Below are 14362 nucleotides of genomic sequence, written 5' to 3'. Positions count from 1 at the left end.
AGGATTCCTCAGCCAGCTTAGACATATTTTCAAGCTGCCAAAGTTGGGGAACACTGCTCTAACCTGAGTCTTGCAAAACACAACTTATCTGCTGCAGCAGAAACAGCATTCATGAAGGCGATGTTAAAATAAAAAGCAAGATGGTGGTTCTCACACCATAAAGCAACCTTTACCCTCTTTGTACAAATGTGTGATACATATTTGAAAGAGAAAGGGTTTCATTTGTGATTTCACAGCTGTCATCTTTGCTCTTGTGACATTCAATCCACTCTCCCATCTCCTTAATATCATTGCCTTTTTGGTCATTCTCTTCTCTTTCTCCTGAAATCACCTGGAAAATTTCTATTAGCTCTCCCTGTTAGCTTCTTTCACAATTTCACTGGAAGCTATGATTGGCTCTTTAAATATTGCTTCACTTTTGTCCATTTCTACAAGATTTACAACATGAAATGAGAAACTTAATTTCAATTCAAGGCTGTTACATATTTAATATATATTCTGCCTTTTCACTAATAAATCCCTCCACTTTATCCTCATTTGACTTTTATTAGATACCACTTTACAACAAAATACAATACTTATTTCTTTTCTGTAATTCTGCTTATGATTAAATTATTATTTTTTATTCAGTCTATGTTAATAAGTTTTTGTAAACATATTTAAAAAGTCAACTTAATAGGCACCTCCAATGAGAGCAATTTCCCAAGCATTAAAATTACCATGTATGTCTCCTAGGAATGAATATTTTTAATTATTATATTTTAAAAGTTTCCTGAAACTGTTTTTTTCCAGGAAGACAGCTAAAAATATCTTAAATCCCAATAGACAATGGATGCCATATAAACTGGAATTTGTGAAGAAAGCATGCCAGAACCAAATTTGAATACAGTCACAGTTAATAAGCATTTATTCCATTAATATTTAATTTCACAACTAAATACTGAAAATAAATATTTACATGGAATTGCATTTAATTTAGTATTTCATTGCATAAATAATTCAGATATCAAGAATCCTAGAGGGTTTCTAGAATTTAGAATGGTGTAGAAATTGTGATTCAGGATATCATTGGAACGATATTTTGGAGAACAGATATTACTGATAATAGATGTAAATAGAACAACTTACATATATATACAGATATAATTTCCAAATGATTAGGGTAGGTGAACAATGAAATCCCAGAATGAGAATCTACTACAGGAGAAAGAACCTAATTTTCTAGTCTACATTTTTTTAAAAGCACCAATTATCTATTCAATACAGAACTTATATCATAAACTTGTCTTAAAGAGAATTAGTAGTTATGGAAAAGATTTGAATTTTAAAAGTCCTAGCTCTTTGAGCATTACAATATGTGTACCTGGCTTTGCTAAACATTTAGACCAGGGGTGTCCAACCTTGGCAACTTTAAGACTTGTGGACTTCAACTCCCAGAATTCCTCAGCCGGCTGAGGAATTCTCGGAGTTGAAGTCCACAAGTCTTAAAGTTGCCAAGGTTGGACACCCCTGATTTAGACATTGCCTAATGAAGAACTTCCATTATATACTATATTTTATCTACATGGAATGAGATGCAATCTTTTTCAGTTTCTTCCTCTGTGTTCTATTTTCTTATGTTATTATATATATTATATATTAGTAGACAATATTTTTTGCCCCTGTGTTGTAGTGTTGTGTCAAATATATAAGAAAGTTTTAATCCAAGGTATCCTTGAAACTCCTGAATCTAGGATTCCTGTTTGCCTTCTGTCAGATGAATGTCATCTGGATTAAAAGTCAGTCCTTTCCTCATAGTGTTGCTCTTCATTTTACACATAGAAGGCCATCCTGAAGAAACTTTGTACTTTGTATCTCTTCAAGAGCATAGTGTAGCTTATTTGAGAATAAATGATACACTTTTCAATTCTGCATATATGATCCCTAGGTTTCTAATCTGGGATTGGATGATTTACTTCAGAAAGCCAAGTTTGTGTCTCCTGTGTATCAGATCATTTATGCTACATAAGGAATGGGGAAACTTCAGACCATTTCCTTGGTCACTGAACATGGTTGGATGTTTATATTGGATTTGGCATTTTTATCCACTTGTCAAGTTCTTCCCAAGGACTTGGAATAGGCAGGTGTTATTTTTTTGATGGTGGTAAAACTAAATTGGTAGGATGCAAACTGTTCCAAATAAAGCTGCCTTTTCCAATTGACTGATGGTGATTTTTCAAATGCCAATAGTGCTCCAGATGTTTTAGGTTTGTACCTATTACTATTGGTACTATCTTTACTTTCTTGTACCACAGCCATTTTGCTTATATTGGCAGGGCTTCGTGTTTTCTCCAGTTCTTTCTCTTCTCCTGTTTCCAGGTACAGCTACATCCACTATCCAGCATTTATTTATTTTTTTGGCTTTCCTATTGACAGTTGTTAAGTCTGGGGTGTTATGTGGCAGGTGCTTGTCTGTTTGAATTCTAAAGTATTTTGTGGTCCCACCAGTTCTTGCTTGCAGGCAAACAATATTTTTGTAGGAATTCTAGTGCAGCATTTGCTGTCTTCTGAATTTGGGGGTTGTGTGCATTTGTTCTTTAAGATTTGGTCTTATTGTTAAGATTGGTCATACAGTCAGCCAGACGTTTGTTTCTTTATTCAGTTTGTATGTCTGCTTATCTCAATCAATGATACTGAGTGGCTTAGAATTCAAAATAACATGCCTCAATTAAAGCAGTAAAACATTTTAAAATAATTAAAAAAAGAAAAAAAGAAATGGTATTTCTTGGAATTCTGGAGTTGGAACGGATATTGAGAATCATCTATGCCAACCTACTTTTACAGATGTCAGAAGACTGCTGTTATATTTCATTTCCGTAGCTAAAACTACAGAACTATATTTAGTTTAACTACATTTCTGCAGTTAAAACAAACCCAGATCTTTTAATCATCCTCAATGAGACTTTATTTTTGGACCCTCACTATCTTGGTGGCCTTCCTTTGAATGCACTCCAATATGTCACTGTCTTTTTTGAACTATAGTGCCCGTAACTAGACACATTGTTCCAAATAAAGTCTGGCCAGGGAGAATAAAATGGAACAATTACCTCTTCTGTTCTAGATTCTTTCAAGATCTCTTTGTGATTATACCATTTGTCTACCTGTGTATCAAAAGGAATACTTGTCAACCAATATGAATAGTCTTGATAAAATCTACACCATGTTCTTGTTACAGGAAGCCACATTATTGTCATGGGAATATACTGATCTACTTCACTTCATCTCAGTAGGAATCACCTCACCTACCACCATAACATTTCTTTCTCAAGATGGCTCTTGGATTTTATTTTTGATCCATGGCAGTTACTAATACTGTCTTCCATAGTGATCTAGAGCAAAGTTTATTCAAGTGATTATGGATTATCTAGGACAGTGGTGTCAAACACAAGGATGGATCTAGCCTGTGGGGTGCTTAGATATGGCCTGCAGGGTCTCCCTGGAAACAGCAAAAGACCAGCCTGAAGTGCCTCTGCCAGTGAAAATGGAGCTTGGGAAGGCCGCATATAGCCCTCCTGAGCTCTGTTTTCACTGGCAATAGGATGCAGCCAGCCATCACAGGCAGAAATAGAGCTTGGGAGCCTGTTTTCCCTGGCAGAGCACTCAGGCCACCATAGGTGCCCCCAATATGAGTGATGAGCTGGTCACTCATGTTCCCCCCACCCCGAGGTCAAACACAACCCTGATGTGTCCCTCAATGAAATCGAGTTTGATATCCCTGAGTCTGATGCCAGTCTGGCAGCTCCACTGAAATCAAGTATCCTTCTGGTCTTCTTACTTCTTTGGGTCATATGCTTCCAACATTTGCTTTTGCTAAAGAGATTTTTTTCCTATTATCCATTACTTCTTCATTTCTCCATCTCTCTTCTCTTCAACGTCAAAAACAGAAAGTATAATTTTGGTTCTCTTCAGGCAAGAAGACAAACATTGCACCCTCACCTTGGAGATCACAGTAGTGCTTTCTTCAGTTGTTTATGTTTGCTTGGAGATTTTCGCACCTATTGTCCTAGTAGTCAAAAATCCCCACACTGATACTCTGATATTGATGTTCCCAGAAGTTGCACCTCTTGATGAATTGGTTGAAGGGAGAAGGAAGAAATAAAAGTTCCTCTCTCTGAAAGTTAGATTCCTAATATGTCCTCTTGAGTTGCTTCAGCTAAGTCAGGAAGGGCAAGGCTCAAATCGGACACAACAACCAAGCTATAAAATTCAGGAAACTGTCAGTAGCAGTAATTAACAGTCAAGTTTTCAGCAGCAAATAGTCAGCAGACATTTCCCTTCTTGGTTCTGTCTATCTCTCCTGCCACTTTCAATTCACTTGCCAGATTCCTGTTTGCTGTCACTCTTGGTGGCTTGCCTCTGAATTGCTGCAGCTTAATCTCTTTTGGCCCCAACTGTTGAATGCAACCTGTAGGCTGCTCCTCACAATGATATATGTTTTAATTAAGGAAAGGCAATAGAAGTAAAAGGCTAATGCATTCATTGGTAATTGTGGAGCAATTGTGGAGTAGGCCTTTTCTAGAACCATTTCTAGAACTGAATAGGGGTAGGAGAAGAATAGGATAAAGGTTTCAGTTTGGTCTATTGTACAATGTAAGTAGTAAAATTTTCATTAGTGATTTCTGGGCTGTTATAGACCATTATTCAAATTTCTATGCCTCCTCCTAAATGGGCTTATAAATTTTGGAATAACAAAGACTCAAACTTGACTCTGGCAGCAACATACAGTAGAAAATATTTTCAGTGCTGTCCTTCAGCATCCTACTCAGTCTGCAGCCCTGGGATTTATATGGTCTCCTATCCAAGGCTTAAGCATCTCTGACTCCTCTTAACATATTGGAATCAGCAAAAAAAAAAACACCAACCAACCCAGTTGTAAGGCTGTAAGATCAATACTGGACAATAAATGCTTCTGAAGAAATGCTGCAGGCTGACAAGAGCATAACTACTCTCTGCTTATGTGGACGAAAGCATGTGATTCTTACAGCTATGTAACTCTTTAAAAAAGACAACTTGAAAATCAGGCTAATGATTAGGTGAGAAGTGCTGCACTCCCACACATGCAAAATACAAAGTACTTCTGAAGCATTATTGAAGTTGTAATCAGCACAGTCCTAAAACATACATTTCTTTATATCTATGTGGGATGTTACTACTTCACTTCTTTTATTATTCTCTTTCCTTCTTTCTCCGTCTCCTTTGTTGTTTTCTTCCTCTTATTTTTGTATCATTTTCAATTAATCCATGGTTGATTTTTTTTGTTTCATCAAATAAAAAGATTGATGCAACATTAAATAGAAGTATATTTTAAAAAAATTAATCCATCTGCTGATATAATCAGTCCATGTGATCAAAAAATAACAATTCATGTATCAATGAAAATAAAGAAGCCTTTAGATAAATAATGATCATACATGTAGAACCAGGTGATTAATCCATCATAGCTATTTTACACAATTAATGCAGCAAATTCTTTTTCATAGTCTCTCTTGCATTTTAGTATCTAATGTCTATGGGCCTCATAAGTTAAGATTGATATTATATTGTAGTTAGGCCATGCTGTGTTTTGTTCACATGCAACTAACAGATTGGATTTGCCAACTTGTGATTTTAATATATATTTTATTTATTTATTTATTTTTATTTTATTTATTTTTAACAGGATATTTCTTGAGTGTTTCTAACTTGTTCTAGTCATTTACTGTAATAGACATTGACTTGATTTGCGTGTAGTAAGGAAATATATCACATAAATAGTTTTGATGATATATGGCTGTTAAACATTTTCTGCTTCTATTGTCAGTTCTTTCCATTTGAATAGATTACATTCATACAAATTTCCAGAGAAAGCCACATGTTATAGGCAAAATATCCTAAGATCTTTTCTTGTGTTAGAATACTGAAAGCAATCCTTATGATGAAAGGAAGTAAGAGTTCAGAATTGAAATTTAGTTTAAAGGCTATCAAACTTGGAGCAACTCTTAACCCATTCAAGAGAAAAGAAAGACTAAGAAGTTTTACAAATTCCCAAGGAAGTCAGATCATCTTCCTGGCATAATGGATTTCTCTGGGCAATGACATTATTAATGACTGGCCAGAATCTGCCAATAACTGTCAAGCAAGCTTGATTTTTCTTTAGATTGAAAGTATTAGTTCCAACCAAACCAGAGAAAAACCTAATATATTTTAGGAATGGAACAAGTACTCGTTTAGAACAGATTCACTGCTGAAATATATTTATATGAAGTCCTTTGTGTATCAGAGGTGATATTAACACTGACTTTATAACATTTATGAAGTTATGCCATTGATATAATTGCAATACAATATCCAAAATTCTTCCTAAAGTTTTATGAACAACTAAGGGATGGGTCTAGTTTAGTTGGAAAAGAGAGTGCATTTTCAAACTCACCAGTAAACTCTTTCGTGCAATTATTCATGGAATGTTGAGTACATTTATCTTAATGATGCTATTATGTTACATTACATCTTGTAATAAAACTCGGGGAGAAACTTAAGTCTTTACTTTAAACCTTATTGCTGCTTGTTATTATAAACTGATCCCAGTGTTAACAGTCTGAACTTTAAATGGATTTTATTTTATTTTTGGCACTTACTCTAGTCCTGGGATCCTAACCACCCACAGTAGATATCTTCAGAGGTTAACTTGAAACAGACTTTCCCATCAGTGCTTTTTAATCTGCATTGCATTTCAACGTATCCTTCACCACCCCATCATGCCAACTGTACCTGAAGATGTCAGACAGCCCACTGAGACACAGCATTCAAATTCACCCTCTCTTGTCAAAGTAAGTTATCTTTATTTATGTGTTACCTTCAAACTTTTACAAGAAGTATTAATTCTTTTACAAGGGGTATGAATATCTCTGTGGATGTCATATATCTGATCCATGCTTAGATGTTTACGGCTGCTGTTTTTCTAATTCAGTTCTCTCTGATATTATTCTTTATGTCCACATTATTATTTTGCTGAGAGGATAGATAAAATATTGGCATAAACTTCAAATTAACATAACATAAACTTAATAATATAATCAATTAACATAAACTTGATGGTAGGGAAAGCAGAAGCATAGAAACACCTATCTTACACCACTATTTGTTTGATTAATGTTCTTGTAATATTTTTTTCTAGTTTTGCATTTCAGACTACAGTCTGACGTATTATTGAATTATAACTGCATTACTGAGTGTAGTTATACTCAAGTTTCACTACAGTGCACCTTATGCTAACACTATATTGTATCACATTTTATTTGGAAAAAAACCACTATAATTAATCTGAGCTAAGTCCCATTCTCTTTAATCTTCTTAAATATGTTTTCCACTGTTTACATTATATTTGAAGTGTCTGTCACTTTTCTAGCAGAACTAGATAGAATTGGAATATTATACAGTAATTATGTTTGGAATTGGGTAATTCCTACTTTGAGAGATTTCTGTTGTGCAGATGGATTACAGGTAGTCCTTGACTAATGACTACCATTGATTCCAAAATTTACATTGCTAAGCAAGAGAAAAACATACTTTCTGGTACATTGGATCCTACTACAGGTAGTCCTTGACTTATGACCACAATGAGCCTAATATTTATGTTGCTAAGTGAGACATTTGTTAAGTGAGTTTTGCCCCATTTTACGATCTTTCTTGCCACAGTTGTTAAGTGAATTACTGCAGTTATTAAGGTAGTAATACATGTGAATTTGACTTCCCCGTTGATTTTGCTTGCCAAAAGATTGCAAAATGTGATCACATAAGTCTGGGATACTGCAACAGTCACAAATACATGCCAGTTGCCAAGTGGTCGAATGTTGCTCACGTGACCATGGGGAGGCTGCAATGGTTGTAAATGTGAAAGACAGTCCTAAGTCATTTTTTTTCAGTGCTGTTGTAACTTTGAATGGTCACTAAATGAATGGTTGAGGACTACCTGTAGTTCGCATTATAATTTTTCAATCTCACATTTACTAAATTGCCAGCTTGCAGGTTCAATGTATGAAAAACATTCTATCATTTAAATGCTACATAAAATTTCCTATTGCTAAGAGAAGTTTGATAGTGGAACCTGTTATCAGAGAAATAATAGGTTCCTCTACACGTATTAAAGGAGAAACTGGACAGCCAGTATTAGTTACTACCAAAACTGAAATACACCATAGGTTTCCTTTTTAACTATCACTTCCCTTTCTTCTTACCAGTCTGTGATTTTTTTAAAATATTAACAGTATGGCATGCTGCCTTATCCTGTCGAAATCATTTGTGTGTTTGATAGCGTATTGATGAACGTCATTGCTTTCTAATTCCCCCGGACAAATATTTTTGGGAACATAAAGTACAAAAACTAAGTTATATACGTGTAATGTTTAAAACAAGAAACATTCATTAATGTACAATGATGAGTTCATGCATTCAAAGACTTACAAGACCAAATATCTGCAATGTCAGGATTTACTTAGTTAACTGACCTTTTTAAAATTATCATTATGTTCTCTGAGATGTGTTGAAAACTTTTAAGACCAATGTATATCTGGCACATTCAGTTTTGCTTTTATCATTGTCTTCCAAACCTAGGACATGGTATTCTACAGCTGGATGAAAACATCCGCTACTTTTCCTTTAGTTTCATAGGAAAAAGTTGAACTCTTAAGTGATTTGTCATGATTTCTGACACAATTACACCTTTGTGCTAACAGTTAGTTTCCTGGTGGAAGATAAACAAGTCAGTTATATGTGAATTTAGTAAGCAGTCAGATGGAAAGCATACAACATGCATCAAAAAGATATTTTCATGCCTTTTCTTCCATGTGGTTTATATGCCTAAAATGATTGTGAGGAATTTAGTCCCTGACTACTTCTGAATTTCACTTATTCTGTTACAGCTAGGAGTCTCTTGTTTCTCAAAATATTGTATTTAAAGTGAAAGAAAATACTCCAGAATGATTGCCTGCTGGTGTTATAAGTGGAAGCTTGGCTTGTCAGACATCTAAATTTTGGGAAGAAACAGTCTCTTGAATTCCATTAATCCCAGATAAATCGTTAAATGATATTTTGGCTACTGTGGACCCTGAAACACTAATGTACATGAGGTGAAATTGTTGCACATACTTTGAAAATGAGAAAGAGCTCTAGAAACCCTTACATCAAAACTATTGGAAAATTCTCCCATGAAGTATTCCTTCTATGTACCATGTCTCTTGGGGTACACAAATATGTAACCCCTCCTTGTGAAGATGGTTCACAGTCAAGGTATCCTTTCCACATCTACCCTACACAGTTTGAAGAAAAGTAAAGCCCAAATATGTGTTAAGTCATAATTACATAAATGTAGGCTTTTATTTTAAATTATTAGATTCAAAGGAAGTGTTAATCTTTCAAATCCATTTTTGTCAGCCTGATCTGCTGTACTGAGACATGAAATGGAGCAACTTTGACAAACATAGAAGCTTAGTCACTTCTACATCCTAAGCTTTTAAATTAAGTGCATCATCTGTCAAAATATCAATCCAGTATTTTTCCTTAACTCTCTAAAACTGTGATATGTGATTAATACAGCCCTCTCTAAGCGGTTTACAGAGTCAGCATATTGCCCCCAATAATCTGAGTTCTCATTTTACCCACCTTGGAAGGATGGAAGGTTGAGTCAACCTGGAGCTAGTCAGGATCGAACTGCCAAGTTGCAGGCAGCTGGAAGGCAGCAGAAGTAGCCTGCAGTACTACTGCACTCTAACCACTGTGGCTCAATACACCTACAGAATAAGTTGTCTTGTAAACCTAATGGGGTAGGCTCTGATCTACAAAATCATATTTTACAGTGACTGTATAAATGTATTTCTAGGTATCACAAGATCTGTCTTCCGTCAGGGGGAATGTTTTAAAAATAGGTTGCTTTTTCAAGGCTGTATAAATATTTAGAATTGATTTATAACTAAGATGTTTCACTAAAGACAGTAATCGTGATCAAGTTCTTGTTCCCTGAAGGTTGTTGTTAATAAGAGTAATTACATATAAATTAAGAGAGGATAATTTGCACTCCCCTTAAAATATACAATTGACAAACTTAAGACAGAGCAAAAACAAATATGCAAATCTGTTTATGTATGTACAATTTCTTACTGTCTGGTATTTGTATATGCCCATCACATCTCATCCTGTTCTGTTTTTACTATTATACAAGCTAAGTGGTTGATATACTAACATTGAAGATAATATTTCTTTGTTCAAGCCCTTACCATTAGGATGGTAATTGTAGGCTGAAATTTGTAGAGTCCATCATATTTTTATTTGCTCTTGTTTAATTTGCCTTGTTACTAATGAAAGTAATTGTATGATTCATCTTACTTGTCCAATATGTCAACAAGTCTTTAGTTAGTTTCAGGATAGGGTTGAAAGAACTTGTAAAACTGTACACACTTACAAATCAAGAATTAGATAATTCCCTTGTGATATTAATGCTTTACAGACATTATTGAAAGGGAAGACATCCCCCTTCCCCCGCAAAAATAGAAGGATCTTTTCAGAGTTTTGCTAGAATATGGGAATGGAGGCGGGTGAATTTTACCTCATCTTATCTTTTGGAGGAAACTTACCTTAGATTCAGGGAGGTTTATCTTTTGTTAAATAAAGTATTTGTACCGAACTTGGGGAGAGTAAAGGTTAAGTTTTCGTGTAAGAATAATGGGATATTTTATTCTGCTTGAATGAGATATACTTCTCTTGTTCAGGAGTCCTCTGCTGAAACAGCTACATGCAACACACCTTCAATAATTCTTCCAGAGTGTGCCATTAGACCAGTTACAGAAAGAGACACAAATGTACCTCTCAGGTAATTAATGCATATGTGTCATTTTATTTCCATGATCATTGTCACCTTTGGTGAGATGGGCGGGTGTATAAATTTGATTCAATAAATAAATGTACAAAGTCACATAAAAAGGAAGCTTTTGCTTGACAATTTTTTTTAAAAATCTACACTTATGTGGAAAGAAAAAAAGGTAAAAGAAAAGGGGTAATGCTCAGTTAATGATGGTAATTGGGACCAGGAATTTCTGTTGCTAAGCTATGCAGATGTAAAGCATAAAATTACATGATGCACCAATTTATGGTGGCTATTGTAGCAGTTCCAGCTGTAGCTGTTACATGAATCCCACACAGGTGTTAAGCATCTCATTTGTATTATGTCATCTCATTTGCTGTCTTCTGCCTGCTTTCCCATTGACTTTGCTTGTGGGAAGCCAGCAAGGAAGGACACAAATGGCAATCATGACTGAAGGATTATAATTGTGAGTTGGCTTCCATGCATCCATGCTATAATCATATGACTGTGGGAATGCTGCAGTGGCTGCAACTAATGAAGTAGCCTCTTGCCTACAAAATCATATTTTGCAGCAAATGCATTTCAATGTATTTCAAGAAATTACTTCTGTTTGCTTAGAAGACCACAAATCTCATTCAGCACCAATATAACTTTGAAAGAATGGTTATTAATGAAGGGCTACCTAGCTGCCTAACAAATGATAGCCATCCATTTACTCGGAGCCAAGCTGTACTAAAAGCCTCCAATACAGGAACACAATGTTGCCAGCCAGCCCAGACAAAAAAAGCCACAAAACAGACAGAAGATATTAGAAACACCAATCAAGCAGAACACAGCAAACTCCAGGACCAATAAACACAGACCAAGACTCCCAACCAATCAGGATGAAGAAAAAAACATTCTGGCACAGCAATAGGCTGCCCCAAATTTAAAACTGAAACAACTGTAAAAGTCTGACTCACAGACAAACACAATACAGAAGCCTGATGATGGCAGATGAGATTCTGCCAAAACGTTGCTACAACTTTAAAAGCACAACTATAATGACGTGGGAAAATACCCGAACAAAGCTGAATACTATATATATATATTTGTTTTCTGAGGTTCTCGCGGGTATTTGTATGTGGATCTTTGGTTGTTCGGGTTTTCTCCCGCGTAAGATTCGAAGTATCTAGGCAACGTTTCGCTGAAGTCTCATTCATCATCTTCAGGCTTCTGACTTCGGCTCTTGCTTCTCAGAGTGAGAAGAGAACTCTGAGAAGCACAGAGCCGAAGACAGAAGCCTGAAGATGATGAATGAGACTTCATCGAAATGTTGCCCAGATACTGCCAATCTTACGCGGGGAAACCCAATAACCAAAGATCCACATACAAATACCGCAAGAACCTCAGAAATATATATATATATATATATATATATATATATATATATATATATATATATATATATATATATATATAATCTGTCTATCTATGAAGAAAAGTACACATTTATTTTTTTCAAGAATAACATAATTTTGGATTTAAAGTGAGAATCAATGGATGCCCTCCAAATGTGGGTTAAATCCTTTAATGTTTGTTCGAAAGAAGTACAACCTCATCTTTTGAATAAAGATAAATACCAGCACCTTTGGACAATTGTACTTTCCATAGTGGAACATTTATCTTCCTCCTCATCTGCCCATTATCCGGTTCCTTACCCATAATCCCATCCCCTACTATCCTCTCTATTCCTTCCCCTTTCCTACTGCTTTTCCATGTCCTCTTTTTCATCTTTTTACTGCTTGCTTTAACTATTTTTGCATCGGTAGGTAGATGAAAACAGAAAATAGGACTGTTAGTCAGTTTTTCAACCTAATAGTAGCTGATACCCATTGTGCCACAATTTTTAATTTTTGTTCCACCTATTGTTAACTTTTTTTAAAGTACATTATTTATCTTACTTTTAATGGGAGTAGAATATTTAATTGAATTGCTTATTTTTTTAAACTGGTCTGTAATAATCCAAAACCTTTTCCTACATACATATTACATGACCTTCATTATCTATGTAGGAAAGTACTTATTCCTTATGATTGTTTTTATCATTTCAGTTTGCTTCCATAAGAACCATTATGATATTTTTTAATAATTCAGAATGCTGTTGAATTCAGATAAGTTTAAGAACTTGGAAATATATAGTTCAAAAACCATTTTCTTGGATTGCATGGCAAAGTTCAGCTCAATAGGAGGAGGAAGGAGTATTATGTATATTTGCTGTCTTTAGTTAATTATGATGTAAAAGAGAGATTTAAAAATCTAATAAAGATTTAAAGGCCTAGTTCCTGTGGTGGGATTCAAATGTTTTTGCTACTGGTTCTGTAGGCATAGCTTGGTGGGCGTGGTGTGGCTTGGTGGGTGTGGCTTGGTGGGCGTGGCAGGGGAAGGATACTGTAAAATCCCATTCTCTCCCCACCCCACTAACCTGCTTTCCAGCACTGTTCTCGTGTACAGGGCAACAAAAGAAGACCCAGCTGATCAGCTTGGATTCAGGAGGCAGAGAATAGATGGGATGGGGGCAGTCAGAGGTGGTATTCCAAATTGCTCAAAATTTCTGCTACCGGTTCTCTGAACTACTCAAAATTTCTGCTACCAATTCTCCAGAACTGGTCAGAACCTGCTGAATACCACCTCTGCCTAGTTCCCACTAGCTCAGCACATACAAAGGAATGAGTGAGTTCATAGCAGCAGCATTTGGGTGGCGTCTTGATTTTAGCCTGTATTTATATATCACAAATTTACTAATTTAACTATAAATGCAGAAAGAGATCAATATTTTGTTCACTGTACAAAATAAAGATGAATAGATTCATAGAAATCTTCTCATGCACGTAGATGCACACACCTGCACACACATATTAATTGAACAGTTTTTCAATATTGCTGGGTCTTTTCCCCTAGGCCTATTAGCCCTCATCTGCGACATTCTAACAGAAATGCTAGAAAATCAGGGAACTCTTTGACTTCTGTAGGTAAGAATCGTATGTTATTGCCTTATTTTTTTTTCTTTCAAATTATTTATACACACAAATTGGCAGAATTTCAAGTATTGCTTCATTTGCTTCTATAAGATTGAATCTGTTCTAAAAAATATTGTATGGCTCCTTATATTGTATGCAGTTCAAAGGTTTTTGATCTTATGTTGTATATGGCAGGGGTGTCAAACTGGATTTCTTTGAGGGCTGGATCAGCATTATAATTTTCTTCCGTGGGCCGGTTGTGAGGGAGTCTTTTGGGCTTCATAAGACACTCTTACAAACACAGAATGCATTAATGTAATCCTGAATGTTGTCTATAACAGAAGATTCAAGGCCTGTAAATGTCAAAGAACAAAGATATGGAGGCTCGGATGAGGGCTGTGTATCAGAGGCAGAGATGGGGCCAGGGCAGGCTGGTAGTCATCAGAGCAGTGAGGTGGAGGAGCTTCTGGAACCAGTTCCCAGCCTGCACATG

At 35.6% G+C, this 14362-nt stretch overlaps 1 protein-coding gene and 1 long non-coding RNA gene across 2 annotated transcripts in view; one reads left to right on the top strand and one right to left on the bottom strand.

The window, feature by feature from the left end:
* Window positions 1-14362, top strand: part of IRAG1 (inositol 1,4,5-triphosphate receptor associated 1) — a 79882-nt gene that overhangs the window by 31680 nt on the left and 33840 nt on the right. Inside the window, exons 3-5 of the mRNA XM_087921097.1 lie at window positions 6659-6845; window positions 10779-10879; window positions 13811-13881. Of these exons, the coding sequence (XP_087777223.1) occupies window positions 6774-6845; window positions 10779-10879; window positions 13811-13881 (244 nt within the window). The 5' untranslated portion in view covers window positions 6659-6773. The remainder of the gene's footprint in view (window positions 1-6658; window positions 6846-10778; window positions 10880-13810; window positions 13882-14362) is intronic.
* Window positions 1-14362, bottom strand: part of LOC148128132 (uncharacterized) — a 43996-nt gene that overhangs the window by 8995 nt on the left and 20639 nt on the right. The window lies entirely within an intron of this gene.

Source organism: Pseudonaja textilis, chromosome 1, assembly GCF_049901715.1.
Source record: "Pseudonaja textilis isolate UNSWEBS1 chromosome 1, rPseTex1.2, whole genome shotgun sequence".
Taxonomy (NCBI): Eukaryota; Metazoa; Chordata; class Lepidosauria; order Squamata; family Elapidae; genus Pseudonaja; species Pseudonaja textilis.
Note: the sequence above shows the minus strand (reverse complement) of the source record. Positions and strands in the feature narration are given on the sequence as shown.